At 36.2% G+C, this 16,182-nt stretch overlaps 4 protein-coding genes across 4 annotated transcripts; all 4 read left to right on the top strand.

Annotated features, from left to right (window-relative positions):
- Positions 1-297: 297 nt before the first annotated feature.
- LOC112457869 (odorant receptor 56a-like) lies at positions 298-2,260 on the top strand. The gene is made up of 5 exons (XM_025021166.1): positions 298-1,169; positions 1,394-1,493; positions 1,744-1,854; positions 1,986-2,141; positions 2,204-2,260. The coding sequence occupies exons 1-5, from the start codon at positions 397-399 to the stop codon at positions 2,258-2,260; spliced, it is 1,197 nt and encodes a 398-aa protein (XP_024876934.1). The 5' UTR covers positions 298-396.
- A 1,391-nt stretch (positions 2,261-3,651) lies between these two features.
- Positions 3,652-5,251, top strand: LOC112457882 (putative odorant receptor 85e). Its single transcript, XM_025021180.1, has 5 exons — positions 3,652-3,961; positions 4,079-4,178; positions 4,614-4,724; positions 4,797-4,952; positions 5,083-5,251. The coding sequence occupies exons 1-5, from the start codon at positions 3,690-3,692 to the stop codon at positions 5,134-5,136; spliced, it is 693 nt and encodes a 230-aa protein (XP_024876948.1). The 5' UTR covers positions 3,652-3,689; the 3' UTR covers positions 5,137-5,251.
- Positions 5,252-5,846: 595 nt separating this feature from the next.
- LOC112457874 (odorant receptor 13a-like) lies at positions 5,847-8,457 on the top strand. The gene is made up of 5 exons (XM_025021173.1): positions 5,847-6,713; positions 7,576-7,675; positions 7,959-8,069; positions 8,160-8,315; positions 8,386-8,457. The coding sequence occupies exons 1-5, from the start codon at positions 5,923-5,925 to the stop codon at positions 8,434-8,436; spliced, it is 1,209 nt and encodes a 402-aa protein (XP_024876941.1). The 5' UTR covers positions 5,847-5,922; the 3' UTR covers positions 8,437-8,457.
- Positions 8,458-9,060: 603 nt separating this feature from the next.
- On the top strand, positions 9,061-11,290 carry LOC112457867 (odorant receptor 94a-like). The gene is made up of 5 exons (XM_025021165.1): positions 9,061-9,857; positions 10,193-10,292; positions 10,409-10,519; positions 10,707-10,862; positions 11,110-11,290. The coding sequence occupies exons 1-5, from the start codon at positions 9,061-9,063 to the stop codon at positions 11,161-11,163; spliced, it is 1,218 nt and encodes a 405-aa protein (XP_024876933.1). The 3' UTR covers positions 11,164-11,290.
- Positions 11,291-16,182: the final 4,892 nt, after the last annotated feature.

Below are 16,182 nucleotides of genomic sequence, written 5' to 3'. Positions count from 1 at the left end.
GACAATATTAAATTGACACAAAGCAGGAAGAAATAAAGTTAGATACTATAAGTTTTCTATGATTGAGAAGGTTGACGGATAAAAATACACTTCTTCGGAAGCAAATCCCTCCCGACTCTTGATAAATTCACTTTCAAACTTTATCCATTTCGAGCTTACTCAATAATTCCGAACGCACGTTATTACTTATTCGTTTGACATGACTAATCAATTGTTCGCAACGCAAGCGCATTTGCGTACCGAGTTATCCTCTGACCGAGAGGTAACGCTCTGCGATCAGTGATGAAAAAGCACGCATCAGGTCGCAGTCTTGCGCGTTGTATGACGTTTCGTATGACAAAGCCATAACGTCACAAAGTGGTGCTCGTAAAAGTACACGACAATCACAGTGTAGAAATGTATCGAAATACGAATTACGAAAACGACATAAGATACACCATACAACTAAGTCGCGGTATTTTCCGTCTATTGGGCATCTGGCCGGAAACAGAGCCCTCCTTTCAAGAAAATCTCAAGAGGTTCTCGCTGATATTGAGCTGCTACTTTCTTGTTGGTTGCGAGCTAATCCCGACAATCCTGTACATACTGTTCATAGAAAAAAGAACTCGCATGAGATTAAAACTTATATCATCCGTGATATTTGCGATACTTGCACTCATCAAGTATAGCAGCCTCTTGCTTAGCAAGAATCAAGTGAGACATTGTCTGACGCGAGTGAAGGACGATTGGCGTAATGTCGAAAGCGCGAGCGATCGTAATTCCATGATTGGTAAAGCCAGGATTGCGAGACGTTTGCTCATTATGTGCGGCATATTCATGTACACCTCCGGTTTGTATTTTCGTACATTTGTGCCGTTAAGCAAAGGAAAGTCCGTCAACGCTCAGAACGTCACGATCAGGCACTTGCCGACCCCGAGTTATTTTGTTCTATTCAACGGGCAAATCAGTCCCGCTTACGAAATCGTGTTCTTTATACAGTTTCTCTCCGGAATGATTAAGTACACCATCACAGTGGCGATCTGCAGTCTCGCCGCTCTGTTTGTTATGCATACATGCGGGCAGCTGGAAATACTGATGGCATTAACAGACAACATGGTAAATGAAACGGAGAAAGGAGATTTGGACAAGAAGCTGAGTTTGACCGTAGAATACCAGATCAAAATACGAAAGTAAGTTTTTGCTCGTATTAGTCACACTTTTATATCTGTATCTGTTTATTCTTATTATTTGTATCAAGATAAGAATCAAGAATCTGAAATCGATTGAATTTTGTATATAAAGTTACGTCACGTTAACGCGATGTGTTTTCTTTGTTTTATTAGTAACAATAAGTTCGTCTTTAATATGGCAAATAAAGATTTTCTGACGAAAATTTCTGCGCGTTCCTTTATAGTTTCTTACGATTGGTGCAGAGCACTTTGCAGTATACAAGCTTGTTGGAAGTATTGGGATGTACGATGATTATATGTTTCTTAGGATATGATACTATCCTGGTGCGTCTAAATAATTATTTTAGTGATAATAGCTGGCACAATTTTACGTCTAAATGTCTATTACTACGTTTCCACGAGCGTTACTTCTATAATAACTTACGATAATTTACTTGCTCACGCGAAGGAATCATCATATGTTTCTACAGAAATAACGCTCGCGTAAACGTAGTATATTATTTTATCACGTTTGAAGCATATTCGCTATTTCGCATACACGCGTGCTTGATAAATATAACTGTCAATCCTATAGGAATGGAAAAATCAAAATGTTATATCTATGTTCTCCTCTTTTACTCTACTTACGTCATTTGGCTTCAACATTTATATCTTTTGTTTTATTGGTGAACAACTTTCTATAGAGGTATTGTATCATAAATGTATTGTCGATAAAATGCTTATAACGTGTTTAATAAGTAGTAGAGCACAAAATATGTCAGACATTTTTCTTCTCTTTTAATTTCATACTTCTAAATAACTTATTAATAAAACTAGGGAGAGAAATTAGCATTAACAGTGTGTACATTGGCCTGGTACCATCTTCCAAATATGAAAGCACGATCATTAATATTAGTCATAGCCCTATCGATTGTCCCGATGAAACTTAGAGCCGGAAAATTCTTCGATCTTTCCATCAAAACTTTCGGTGATGTAAGTAACGTAGTAGATATACTGGTAAAAAATGATTAACGAAAATGTGTATTATATTCTAGGTCGTTAAGACGGCTTTGACGTATTTTAACTTTATTCGAAAAATGTTGCAATTATAATTCGGCGTCTTGCACAGAAATATCTTACTTCTATTTTCTAGTAAACGTTGAGCGTTATTCAGCAAAAATATTAATAAGAGAATAAAAATGTTGAACTAAAAAATGTTACATATAACGCAAATTTTCTCTTAAAACTTACCCTGGAAAAAAGTGAGATACTTAACAAAATATAAATCTCCTCGATTCAAATATATTTTTTTTTTATAAACGATGCATCATATCATTATGTTGTCCGATTTTTGTTTCTGACTTCCTGTTTGCGCCGAAAACACCTGAACTGCTTGCGTAAAAGTTTCATATGTACGAGCTATCACAAAATCTTTATTTGTTCATCATTAGTTCATCTCTGAATAAGAAGAGACACAATTAATATGTTTAGAAAACGGCGAGATAGACAATATGTTAGATACTTCTTTCGATTTTTATTTGATAACTACAACTTGCTATTAGAATACTGACAATAAGAAAAGATATTGGTATAAATTTTTATATTGAGACTCCCATAATTATTTATATTCCTTACTTGATTCGCCGTATCTCTTGCTTCATCTTTCCACAGTAAAATATTTCATTGAACACGAAGGGATCAGCGTACTATCAAAGGATCAATACAACATGTGCGGTTTTCCTCCGCTCGCTATTTTTTTCCTCGCTATTTTCTCGCTACTTTCTAAAGTCGCTAGACTTCCCGTCGCGGTGATCCCTTCCTCGAACATCCCCAACAACTTTCCGCAACCTTTCCGTGATTTATAAGAGGGGAAAAAAAGATTGCGGATAACAATCGCCGCATCTGCCGCCAATCTCCCTCACCTCTTCCGTTCTCGTCGAAGACGCAAGCGCAGTGTCATTCACATTTTCCGCTTCATGACGGTACGTCCGATTAGTCCATCGTCGGCGACATCAAGATCAAGTAGGTCCTCGAGTCATGCACATGAATATCCGCGATGACATCAGGCGCACCGTGCACGTTACGCGCGGTGTCTTAAACCTGATCGGCATCTGGCCGTCGCCCGATGTCACGTCCACTGTCAAAATCGTCCAGACAAAGTTGCTCAGGATCCTGTGCCAGGGCCTGCTCTACTTCATCTTCGTGCCGGGCATATTAAAGATGTTCCTCAAGGAGTCGAACGCGCGTCGTCGCCTCAAGATGATTGGTCCTATGTGCAACTGCTTGATGGCGGTGCTAAAGCACGCGATGTTGATCTGCCGAAGCGATCGAATCAAGGATTGCATCGAGCACATCGAGGAGGACTGGACTAAGACGAGTCTGGCGCAGGACCGCAGGATCATGATGGGCAACTCGAGGATCGGACGCAACCTCGCGATCTTCTGCGTGGCCTTCGTGTACAGCAGCGGATTCTCGTATCGCACGATCGTGCCGTTATCGCGCGGAGTCATCGTCACGCCGCAGAACGTGACGATTAGGCCGATGGGATTCGCTGGTTACTACGTATTCATCGACCCGCAGAAGACTCCGGCTTACGAGATTATCTTCTCGATTCAGTTTCTCTCCGGATTTGTGCAGTACTCGGTGACCAGCGGAGCCTGCAGTCTGGCAGCTCTTCTGGTGTTACACGCCTGTGGCCAGTTAAAAATTCTTATTGCCAGAATGGAGAATCTCACGCAGGCCGAATACTTCTCTGATAAGAAAGCCAACGTGGAACTGGCGGCCGTCGTGAGGCAGCATATCAGAATTAAAAGGTAACATTATTATGCCGATCGCATTGTGTGTGCGGGGGAGAAAATTACACAATTGCCGTTTTACATATATAAAGAAAAAATTATTAAGAATGAGATGTTATTATTAATGCCATTCAGCTTTTTAAGCAAGGTAGAAGAAATTTTGCAATACGTATGTTTGGTGGAAGTAGTCGGGTGCACGTTCATCTTGTGTCTTCTTGGATATTATATAATAATGGTATGCGATATATATAATTGATAAGCTTATAATATAAATCAAGAATATGTACACGGAGAGAATTTTTCGTTATATTTTACCGTTAAATTGACTACAAACTTGAAACAACTTAGGAACCAAGGGATTTTTGACATATACAAAAGACATTTTACAAACAACATGATAAAAATCACCAAGCAGATTGGTAATTTTTTAAAAATTATTGAAATTTTACTATACATTTTAGTAAAATTAATCCAACATATTTTATATTTTACTGTAATAGATATTAATATTTCTTATTATGGTAATTATTAATCAGAACAGCTCGCATAAAATTCTTCGTAATACATGTTGTCCCACAACTATCAGATTTTCATGATAAATTTTAAGAGAAAATTCTCTCTGTGTATTAAAGGAAATTAATTAATAGAAAATTTGATGTTCGTTCTACAGGAATGGGAAAATAACGATGCGGTGTCGATGCTAACATATACCATACTTCTTTTAACATTCATCTTTAATATCTTAATACTGTGCTTCATCGGTGAGCTTCTCACGGATCAGGTATTGGTCGATAATTGTTACTTGATCAGATTGATCAAGAATTATTTATTTGTTACGTAATCGTATATATAGAACATGAAGATGTACATTACCTTCTGTACTCTCGACTGGTATCGAATCCCGCACAAGACCGCGCGCGGTCTCGTTTTGATAATCGCGATGTCTAGCATTCCCGTAAAAATCACAGCCGGAAAATTTATGGATCTATCTCTCAATAGTTTTGGCGCCGTAAGTGTGCTTCACATATTTCCATCTCGTTCGCTTAAAATGCCAGAAAAAAATTCAATGATATTCTAGAATTCTATAGTAATTCAAAACGATAAACCGTCATTTAAATATACAATTGTGTATTTTTTAGATTATGCGAACATCGGTCGCGTATCTAAATATATTGCGCACAACCAGCATTTAAAAGATGCAATTCGTTAGTTGAAAGAAATAAATTTCATCTGTAGAAAATCGTGCAGGATATTGAAATCTACGGATTTCAGTGTAATGTATATAGCACCATTAGTATGGTAGATCAACGCAAGCATGAAAATTTTTGAATTCCTTTATCGTTATATTCATTTTTTATTACACACATATGTTGAAAGTAAAACGTATAATCTTCATATATTTTTATATTCATTATTGTGTCACGCATGTAACTTGGCATTAAACAAATTTTCGTATCTCTGATGCAAAGGGTTATTTAACTGCGAGGGTAATGTATGCGTTAACATTTTACTTACGTGACATTCTGCTTGCGCAGCATAAATAACATACGGCACAAATTACAGCTGACTATACCCTGGTTCGTAAATTTAAATTTTACAAAGTCGTACGATGCCACGCGTCGCACGGCGATTCTTCTCTTTGTCCGTCAACGTTGCGTTTATCCGACAGTTTGACACGTAAAATTCGCCAACCCCTTGCGTGTAACCCGGCATTATGCGCAGACGTTTTATGCACGCAAGCGCGCTGTACACTCTATTCTTACCGCACAAAAAAAAACCACCTGTCAACATATACACCTACCCAGTCATGCTCGAGTTTCTGGTCCCGCCTGACCATCTGTCAGTCGTGAACCCGAAATGCGGGAACGGAATTAACGGAAATTCATAGTGCTCGGGAAAAGAACGGTACACAAGCGCAAAATTCGTGATACAGAATTCAATCGCGTGTTAAATTTGAACTGAATAAAAGAAAGCTAATCATGAAAGGCTCGTCGAAGACAAACCGGCACGAAAACGATTTCAATTACGCCGTGCAAGTGACTCGCGTTATCCTGCGAATGATCGGCACGTGGCCGATTCCCGGTTACGCTTCCAACGTGGAAAGAATCGCGACCCGCTTGCAAAACGTCATTTGCTACTTTCTGTTCGCGTTCATCATCGTGCCGGGTCTGCTGCGGGTATTCCTGAAGGAACACGAGTTCAAACGTAGAGTCAGATTGCTCGCGCCGATCCTAAATTGTTGGATGGGTTGCATGAAGTACAGCCTGCTCATATACCACGCGAGAGAGATTCAATCTTGCGTGAAGCAGGCGTGGCAGGATTGGAGTGACGCGATCGATTGGAACGATCGGCAAGCGATGCTGTCTAAAGCGAAGGTGGGCCGGAAGTTCGCGATCTTTTCTGCCGTCTTTATGTACGTCGGTGGACTGTCTTACCGCACTCTCGTGCCGCTCTCAAAGGGTCGCATGCTCACGCCGATGAACGTCACGGTGAGAGCGTTGGCCTGCCCGAGCTATTTTGTGAAATTCGACGGAGAGGTTTCGCCGGCATACGAGATCGTCTTCACTCTACAGTTCTTCGCAGGATTGATCACGTATTCGGCAAGGGTTGGCGCGGCCGGATTGGCTGCGTTTTTCATCATGCACGTTTGCGGACAACTGAACGTTTTAATCAACAAGCTGCAACGTCTCAATGACATGCCGCAGCCCGATGATCGAACTATCGCGATATTATTAGCTGATATCGTGGAGCATCAGATAAAAATAAAACAGTAAGTCTACAAAGATAAAGGGAAAGATATTTATGTAAATAAGACATTTCTTATTAATTTTAGTAAGGTCGAATAATTACGAAACGGAATTGATATAATGAAATTAGCATGTTATTATTGTACAATGTAGCTGTTGTATATATTCTTTCATATTATGCTTATTAGGAAAAATACAACAGATTAAAATTACAAATTGTAAAGTGAAATAACGAACTATTACACTAGTCGGCAAAGTTAAATTTTTTTAATAACATGAATGAAATAGGATGTCTCTAATTCGTGCGTAGTAAATATGAAAAAGACAGTAAAAAGTTCGTAACACGTAACACTTTTTTATATTATCGATATATAATTTATGTAATTTCGAAGATCGAGATTTTTTACGTATTGTATAAAGCATGTTAGTCCTATTATTACATTTTAATTTTCAGCTCTTGGATTAAAAAAAAGCAAACTCATGTACAAAAAATTACGCTACAAGCAAATAAATTTTATATATTTTATTTATTATAATAAACATGAATAAGTCCGTATACATTAATAACAATAAAGTATTGAACCACTTTGAAGTCAGCAACTCAAAGAAACACATTAAAGAAAAAAAACGAGTTTAATTATTAATTTTTTATTGTCATATTGTCATATAATTAGAATATTAAATGATTAATTAAAAAAAAATGTGTTTAGCCCAGTTAGAAAAACTTTGTTAATTAGTATAATTATTATGATTATGATATAAGGCAAATACTAGACAATTATTATTTTGACACTTTATTAAATACATGCTAATATGACATAATGCTGTAAACACAAAATTGCACAAATATTACAATTACAACATAGATATATCGTTCGTTTACAGTTTCCTGAAACAAGTAGAAAAAACTATGCGATATGTATGGTTAGTGGAAATAATGGGCTCTGCTATACTCTTATGCCTTTCGGGATACTACATTATTATGGTAAAAACGACGAACAATTTTCGCGCGGCCTTTATTCATGCACAATGGCTGCGGTTCACTTGACGCTACAAATTTTTTGGAGCGTCCTTCTTCTCCTTTTTTCTTCATTGAAAGAAAAGAGAAGAGGAATACTTCGAAGTATTTGTAGCGTCAAGTGGACCGCAGCCAATAATTTAATTTAAGTAGATTGAGTTCAATTAATTCTAGCATAGAAATTAAAACAGTGGATGGTATTTGTCGCAAATTATTTCGCAAGTATATTGCAATTGTTTTAACTTTATAGGAATGGGAGAATAGTAACTCGACAGCTATGTTAACTATGTCTGTGATGCTTACGTCATTCACTTTCTCCATTTTTACTAATTGCTACGTCGGTCAACGGTTGACAGATCAGGTAGCAAGTGACAAAATGCTTGCTGTGAAAATTAAACAGCAACGCGTTCATGACCATTGTCAATAAAATATACTTAATTAATTATGACAGAGCATCAAGTTTGGGTTAATGACGTCTACGACGAGTTGGCATCGTCTTAAGTACAAAAGAGCTCGTACTTTAATCCTGATAATGGCAATTTCCAACATTCCGGCGAAAATCTCAGCAGGCAGAATTGTAGAAATGTCTCTACCTACATTCAGTAACGTAAGTATAGAAGCTTGTCACATTTTCATTTACTAGTAGAAAATTATTTATCTATTTCATTATTTCATAGATCGTTAAAACATCAATGGCATACTTTAATCTGCTCCGAAAATTCACATAATTGTGATGAAATAATTTTATCATAATGATATAGTATCCGTTTATAAATCTGTAATTAATACTATCTGACTGAATATTATTGGACTAAATGAATAAGATAATCAATTCTTGTTATTTTAATTTTAATCTTTCCTTTTATCTTTCATGAATATAAAAATATTTCATAAAAAATCAGGAAAAGTTAAACAGCACCTTTTCAGTATATTTTACATTTACTTACAATTTTTAATTTTAAAATTAGTTATAGCAAAAGATTCTCAGTATGTTGAGTTAATTAACAATTCGCGAACTTCTGTTCAATATAACTCACGATCTACGATGACCTAACGCAAGGTAGACGTCCTTTCGGCTAAAGGCCGTCTCGTGTGAATCGATCCCATCCTATAATTATCTCGTACCGGCAAAAAATTGCGCGCACACAACAATTTGTACCAAACTTTTCACCGTGCTGCGACAGAGGCACCGCGGGGCAACGGAGACGATTCACGCAGACGCGAGAGCGTGCATAATGCAAACTGGCAGGTTTCGTCGTACTTTTATCTGTCAGTTGCAATCGTGCGATCGCCTCGCAAACAAGTGAGAGGGAGATTCGGGTTTTCCCCCGGCTCGCGTCCATATGCATGCCATGATCGAACGAACGGATTTACGGAATTCCAACTATGAGTTGGACATTAGATACACCGTGCAGGTGCACAGATTGATTCTGGGACTGATTGGCATATGGCCGAACCTGGAGAAACCACCGAAACTGACGAGATTTTTCAGAGGACTCGTTAGGACCGCGTGCTGCTTCCTGCTATCCTTCAATCTGATACCGTGGACGCTGTACATGTTTCTAATCGTGGATACGTTCAAGAGCCGACTCAGAATGACGGGCGCGCTCTGCTTCTACAGCATGGTACCTGCCATGTACTGCACGCTGATGTTACGAGAAGATCGTATTAAGGAATGCATGAGACATATGCAAGAAGACTGGCGAAACGTACAGGACACAAACGATCGCAGAATCATGTTGGACAAAGCCAAGGCCGGGCGATTCATTCTCATTTGCACCACGCTGTTCCTCTTCATCAGCGGCTTCACTTACCGTCTGATTCAGCCCATAGCCCGCGGCAAGATCGTGATCGGGAATGTAACGATCAGACCGCTGGTGCAGGGTAACTACTTTATCTTCTTCGATCCGCAGCTAAGTCCCGCTTACGAGATCGTGTTTTCGATGCATTTGGTGACCGGCATCGTCATATACGTTGTGAAAACCAGCGTCTGCGGGATCACCGCGTTGTTCACCATGCACGCTTGCGGACAGCTCAAGATGTTGGCCGTTTGGTTGGAGAATTTGGCGAACGAGGATCAATGGTCGAAAGATCGCGTCGTTGCGCTGAGATTGGCGGCGATTGTCGTGCATCACGTGAGGATACGTAAGTAAGTAGCTGAAGTTGTTACGTATTTCCCGTTTTTTTCAAATTTCTTTCTAGGTTTGTAATTTAACTCTGATATATGAAAATTTTACATTAAAATATTAACAATTTTGTGTGATGCTTCTTAGGATCGATTAAGTTTCTATTTATTGAATATTAAATTCAGAAAGGCTGTATGCAAATTTACTCCTTGAATTAGCTTATACAATAAGCTTTATATAATGCTCTTATACAAATAAGCCTTACACGATTAAAGATTTTATTAATAAAAATATTAATTTGAAAAAAGTTTTTAACATACAATACTGGAAATTATAATAACATAATTTCGAATTTTAGATTTTTACATCAGATACAAAACGTTGTAGGAGAAATGTGTTTTATCGAAATTATTGGTAGTACTTTGGTACTGTGTCTCTTAGGATATTACGTGATTACGGTATGCACACAACAGCGCGATGCATCATATTTTTAACATTTTATATCTATTTTCATGCAATCTACGTGCAGAATTTTCGTAGTTGCTCTGAGATTTTCAAATAAAATATTTTATAGGGATGGGAACGAAATGATGCACTATCCTTCATGACATATGCCATAATGCTCGTATCCTTTACCTTTAATATTTTTATATTATGTTATATTGGGGAAGTTCTAAGTAGTCAGGTAAGATACATAGATAACAGAATTAAATGTTCAAATACAAAAATACTGTTAACCGAAAAAGTACATAAAAATAAAGTACTTTAAAATAATAAGCAACAAATAATGAAATAATACATTTAAAGGAAAGTTATTAATTTTTGATAATAAGATGCTAATATACGTGAACTTGTTTCACTTTACATGACAGGGGAGTAAGGTAAACACAACTTGCTGCACGATCGATTGGTATTGCCTGCCTAGTAAAGAAGCTCGTTGTCTTGTCCTAGTAATCGCCATGGCCAGATATCCTACGAAGCTCACGGCGGGTAAAGTAATCGATCTTTCATTCAGCAGCTTCGGTGCCGTAAGCAATTTTGTCTGTACATTTCACTCACAATATAGTAGTAACGAAGAAAAGTTTCCGTAATAGAAGTTTATAAGATTACATATATAATTAAAATGTAACCTTTAAGAATTATTTTATTTTAATATAGTATTTTATTAATATAGTATTATTCCGATAATCGGTTTTCCTTTAAAAATGCGGATAAATTTACATGCATATATATGTATATAACGTTTTATGCAAATAAATTTTATTTAATTTTCAGGTTATTAGAACTGCGATGGCGTATTTAAACTTATTGCGGACAGTTACTTTATAACTGTGTGAATATTACATTGTATATATGAATATACAGTGTATATAAAAAACTTTGTTACAATATGCAAAATAGGTATTTGTAATTGGAAATCTTAAATGGCATCCATACTAATTTGATTTCGTCTTTATTCTTCAGAGATTATTACCACCCAAGAACTGCAATATTATTTCATTTATAACAAAATTATTCAACTTTCAATTATTGATGAAAAAAATTATTAATAAAATATACATGTTATATGCATACACTGGCGGATCCTAAAGGAAGTTGGTTTGGAGATTAAAACCCTCCCCCTTCCAAATAAATAAAATTAGTTCTGCTAAAAATTTTGCTATTAAAAAACCTACGAAAAAAACGAATACAACAAATCTTTAGAAAAGTAAAAATGGAATTAGAAGTTTCACTACGTCCTCGTCTCGCTGCTCCTGTAGTAAAAGCTAAGCGTGACAACAAGAAAAATATCAAACCAAATAATTTTGCCGAATTCCCCTCTCCCATTATCGACATAAGGATCTGCTAGTGCATGTATAATATATAAAATAATATTTGAATATTATTTTTTACAATTGATACCATTACAAACCATTTCTTGGCATAGTTCTTTTTCCACGAGAAATATACTTGTCCGTCCGTCAGACATATTGCAAATTAAGACTAAACCGCACATTCGTCAGTTTGCGTATAACGCTTTTTCTTTTTTCACCATTTTTTAAAACGCAGGACTTCTACAACCAATTAAAATTCAACAGCGCTTTTATCTTCTTCTTCATGGCCGTGATAAAGTACTACGTCCAGCTTCTGCGCGAGAACACAAGTGTGTCAATTACATCGAGAGACTGGAGGAACGTGAAATACATGAAAGAGAGGAAGATCATGATGGAGAACAAATTTCGGCTGTTAGCTAGTGGTTGTCTGTAGTGTCTTCACGTACGGCAGCGTTATATGCTCTATTTCGTGGCGATACATTAACTCGCACGAAAATTGTTTAAGAGGATGGCAATCTTACCTATTTCGGTGACCGAGTATAGCTTGGCAGTCTTCTTCGCGATGCATGCTTGCGGACAGTTACAAAATGCTCATATCCTGAATAATTCATCTAGTTGACGGTTGAAAAGGCATCAACGATATTCGTCGATGCACCGACCGATAAATAAATAATAATACTTTCCTTACAAAACAATTATCCCCTTTGCAAGCAATTTTCCTCGCAAACTCTATCGCTGTAGTATAGTCTCTGTTCTCCACGCAACGTTTGAATTCTTAACGCGTGCAAACGCAGGAGAGCGTTTATCATCAGTTTAACTTGCGATCAACTCTTGTCTTCGATCATCAATTGTGATTCACGATACGAATTAAGACATTAAGTGATTAAGAATATATTTTAGATTACAGCAAACGGTTGTATATTTCATATTTCAATATACATCAAAACATTTTTACAGGAGTGAGAAAATAACGCTGCGGTGACCATGCTAATGTATATTATACTTCTTTTAACATTCATCGTTAATATTTTCATACTGTGTTTCATCAGTAAACTTTTCATGGATCAAGTATTGATCGATAACTGTTACTTAATCAAAACGGTGAGAATTATTTATTTGTTGTATTGTATATATAACACGAAGATGTACATTACCTTCTGTATCGCTCGACTGGTATGGAATTCCGCACAAGACTGCTCACGATCTCCTTTTGATAATCGCGACGTCTAGCATTCCCATTAAATTCACTGCCAAAAAATATATGGGCCTCTCTCAATAATTTTGGCGGCGTCAGTGTGCTCCACATATTTTTATCTTCGTTTAAAATGCTAAAACAAAAAAAATAATGATTTTCTATATAGTCACTCAAAATAATGATTTGTCATTAAATATGCAATTATTATGTATTTTTTTAGATTGTACGAACATTTGAATATATTGCGCACAACCAGTACATTTAAAGCTGCGATTAGTTAGATGTTGGATAAATAAAATAAATTTCATATGTGGAAAATTATGGATATTGAAATCTATGGATTTTAATTAAATGTATTATTACGTAGCACCATTAGTACGATAGATCAACGCAAGCATAAAAATTTCTGAATTCTTTTATATTGTACTCCTACGTTAAAAGTGAAATGTATAACTTTTATACATTTTTATATTCACATCATTGTTATGTCACGCATGTGTGTGCGTGTAACTTAGCATTAAACAACAAATGAATGCTCGCATCTCTGTAATGGGTTTTTTAACTGTGAGAGTAATGTATGTGTTAACATTTTAATCACATGCGACATTCTGCTTACACACTGCAAACGATATGCGTCACCAATTACAGATGACGTAACCCTTTCTGATTCGTAAATTTAAAATTTACAAAATATAATCGTATAATTTCACGCACAGTAATTTTTCTTTGTACTCGTCAACGTTGCATTTATCTAGACACGTAAATTTTTCCAACCCCTTTGGGTACAACCCTAATATTATGCACAGACGTCTTGTGCACGCAAGCGCGCCACATACTCTACATTTACTGCAAAAAGAAGACCACCCATTATCATTATACATTTACCCGGTTATATCCGACCTGATGGCCCCTCATGACCATTTGTCAGCCATAAACTCAAAATTGCAGAAACGCTATTAACCGAATTAAACGCTACTAAACGTAGAATCAGATTGCTTGCGTCGCTCCTAAATTGTTGGATGGGTTGCATGAAGTATAACTCGCTCATGTACCACAGGAGAGGTTCAATCTTGCGTGAAGCAGGCGGGGCAGGATTGGAGTGACACGATCGATTGAAACTTCTTATTTTAATCTTAATTTTCTCTTTTATATGAAAACATTTCATAAGAATCAGAGAAAGTTAAACAGCAACTTTTCGGCTGTTTACATAATTTACATTTACCTAAGAGTCAGAATTTTTAAGATTAGTTGCCGCGAGAGATTCATTATGACTTTCAATTAACAATTCGCGTATCACTGTTCAATATAACTCAGGATGACCTAACGCAAGATAGACGTACTTTGCTTAAGGGTCGTCTCGTGTGAATCGATCCCATCCTGTAATTATCTCGTATCGGCAAAAAATTGCGCGCACGTAACTTTTGTACTAAACTTCTAACTGTACTGCGACAGAACCGCGGTGACGGAGGAGATTCACGTAGACGCGAGAACGTATATAATACAAACCGGCAGGTTTCATTGTATTTTTTTATCTGTGAGTTGCAATCATGCGACCGCTTTGCAAACAAGTGAAAGAATTTTCCTCCGACTCATCTACATGCATACCGTAATCGAATGAACGGACTTATGGAATTTTAACTATGGAGAATGACTTTATCTTCTTCGATTCACAGCTGAGTCCCGCTTACGAGATCGTGTTTTCGATGCATTTGGTGACTGGCATCGTCATTGTGAAAATCAGCGTCTGTGGGATCACCGAATTGTTCACTATGCATGCTTGTGGTCAAAGCTATGTTAGCCACTTGGCTGGAGAACTTGGTGAATGAAAATCAATGATCGAGAGATCGCGTCGTTGCAGTTGCTCTGAGATTGTCGGCGATCGTCATGCATCAGATAAGGATACATAAGTAAGTAGCTGAAATTGTTATGCGTTTCTCGTTAGTTCTAATTTTTTTTTAGATTTGTAATTTGACTTGATATATGAAAACTTTAGATTTAAATATTAATAATTTTGCTTGTGATGCTTTATGAGATCAATTAAATGTCTATTTTTTTGAATATTAAATTCAAAAAGACTCTGAGTAAATTTATTCCTTGAAATAGTGTTACATGATTAAAGATTTTATCAATAAAAATATTATGTTGAATTAAAAAAAACGTTTTTAACATTACCGAAAATTACAATAACAATTAATCTCGAATTTTAGATTTTTACATCAGATACAAAATATTGTAGAAGAAATGTGTTTTATCGAAATTATTGGAAATACTTTAATATTGTGCCTCCGCGATAACGACATGCACACAACAGCGATGCATTATATTTATTATTTGATATCTATTTTCATGCAATCTACATGCATATTTTTCGTAATTGCTCTGAGATTTTCGAATAAAATAATAATACATTTTAGAGATGAAAACGAAATGACGCACTATCCTGACATATGCTATAATGCTCGTTTACTTTACTTCCGACATTTTTATATTATGTTACATTGGGGAAGTTCTAAGTAGTCAGGTATGATACATAGATAATTGATACGTAAAAATAAAGTACTGTGTGTATAAAAGTAATAAGTAACAAATGTTATTTAAAGGAAAGTTATTAAATTTCGATAATACAATGCTAATATACATGCACTTGTTGCACATGACAGGGGAGTACAGTAAACACAATCTGCTGCGCAATCGATTGGTATTACTTCTTTACAGTAAAGAAGCTCGTTGTCTTGTCCTATAGTAATTGCGCCATGGCCAGGTATACATATCTTACGAAGCTCACGTCGGGTAAAATAATCGGTTTTTCATTCTAGAGCTTCGAGACCGTGAGCAATTTTCTTCGTATATTTCACTCACAATATAATAAAAACAAAAAGAGTTTCAATGATAAAAGTTATATATATATCTGAAGTTATATATTTGTAAAAATATAACCTTTAAGAATTATTTTTTTAACATCGTATTTTTATATAGTATTACTCTGACATTTTTCTACTTATAAAGAATATAACTCAAACTTCAATTTAATGAAAGAAATTATTAATTAAATATACAACTTATACGTATGTATAATATATATAGAATAATATTTAAACACCATTTTTTACAATCGGTATCACGAATTACGTCAAAGCACAGTTCTTTTCATATAATAAATATATTTCTCTTTCCGCCACCACATTAGAAAGACTGCCGCACATTCGTCAACTTGTACATAACGTTTATTCTTTCTCCACGATTTTTTTAAATCGGAATTCAGTCCAAATATAACTTCACGTCGTCTCCCTTAGTGTCTACCAACATGAGCTATTATAAACTGCCCCTTTCAGGAAACGA

The sequence above is a fragment of the Temnothorax curvispinosus genome, unplaced genomic scaffold, assembly GCF_003070985.1.
Source record: "Temnothorax curvispinosus isolate PA1 unplaced genomic scaffold, ASM307098v1 QBEX01008391.1, whole genome shotgun sequence".
Classification (NCBI taxonomy): Eukaryota; Metazoa; Arthropoda; class Insecta; order Hymenoptera; family Formicidae; genus Temnothorax; species Temnothorax curvispinosus.
Note: the sequence above shows the minus strand (reverse complement) of the source record. Positions and strands in the feature narration are given on the sequence as shown.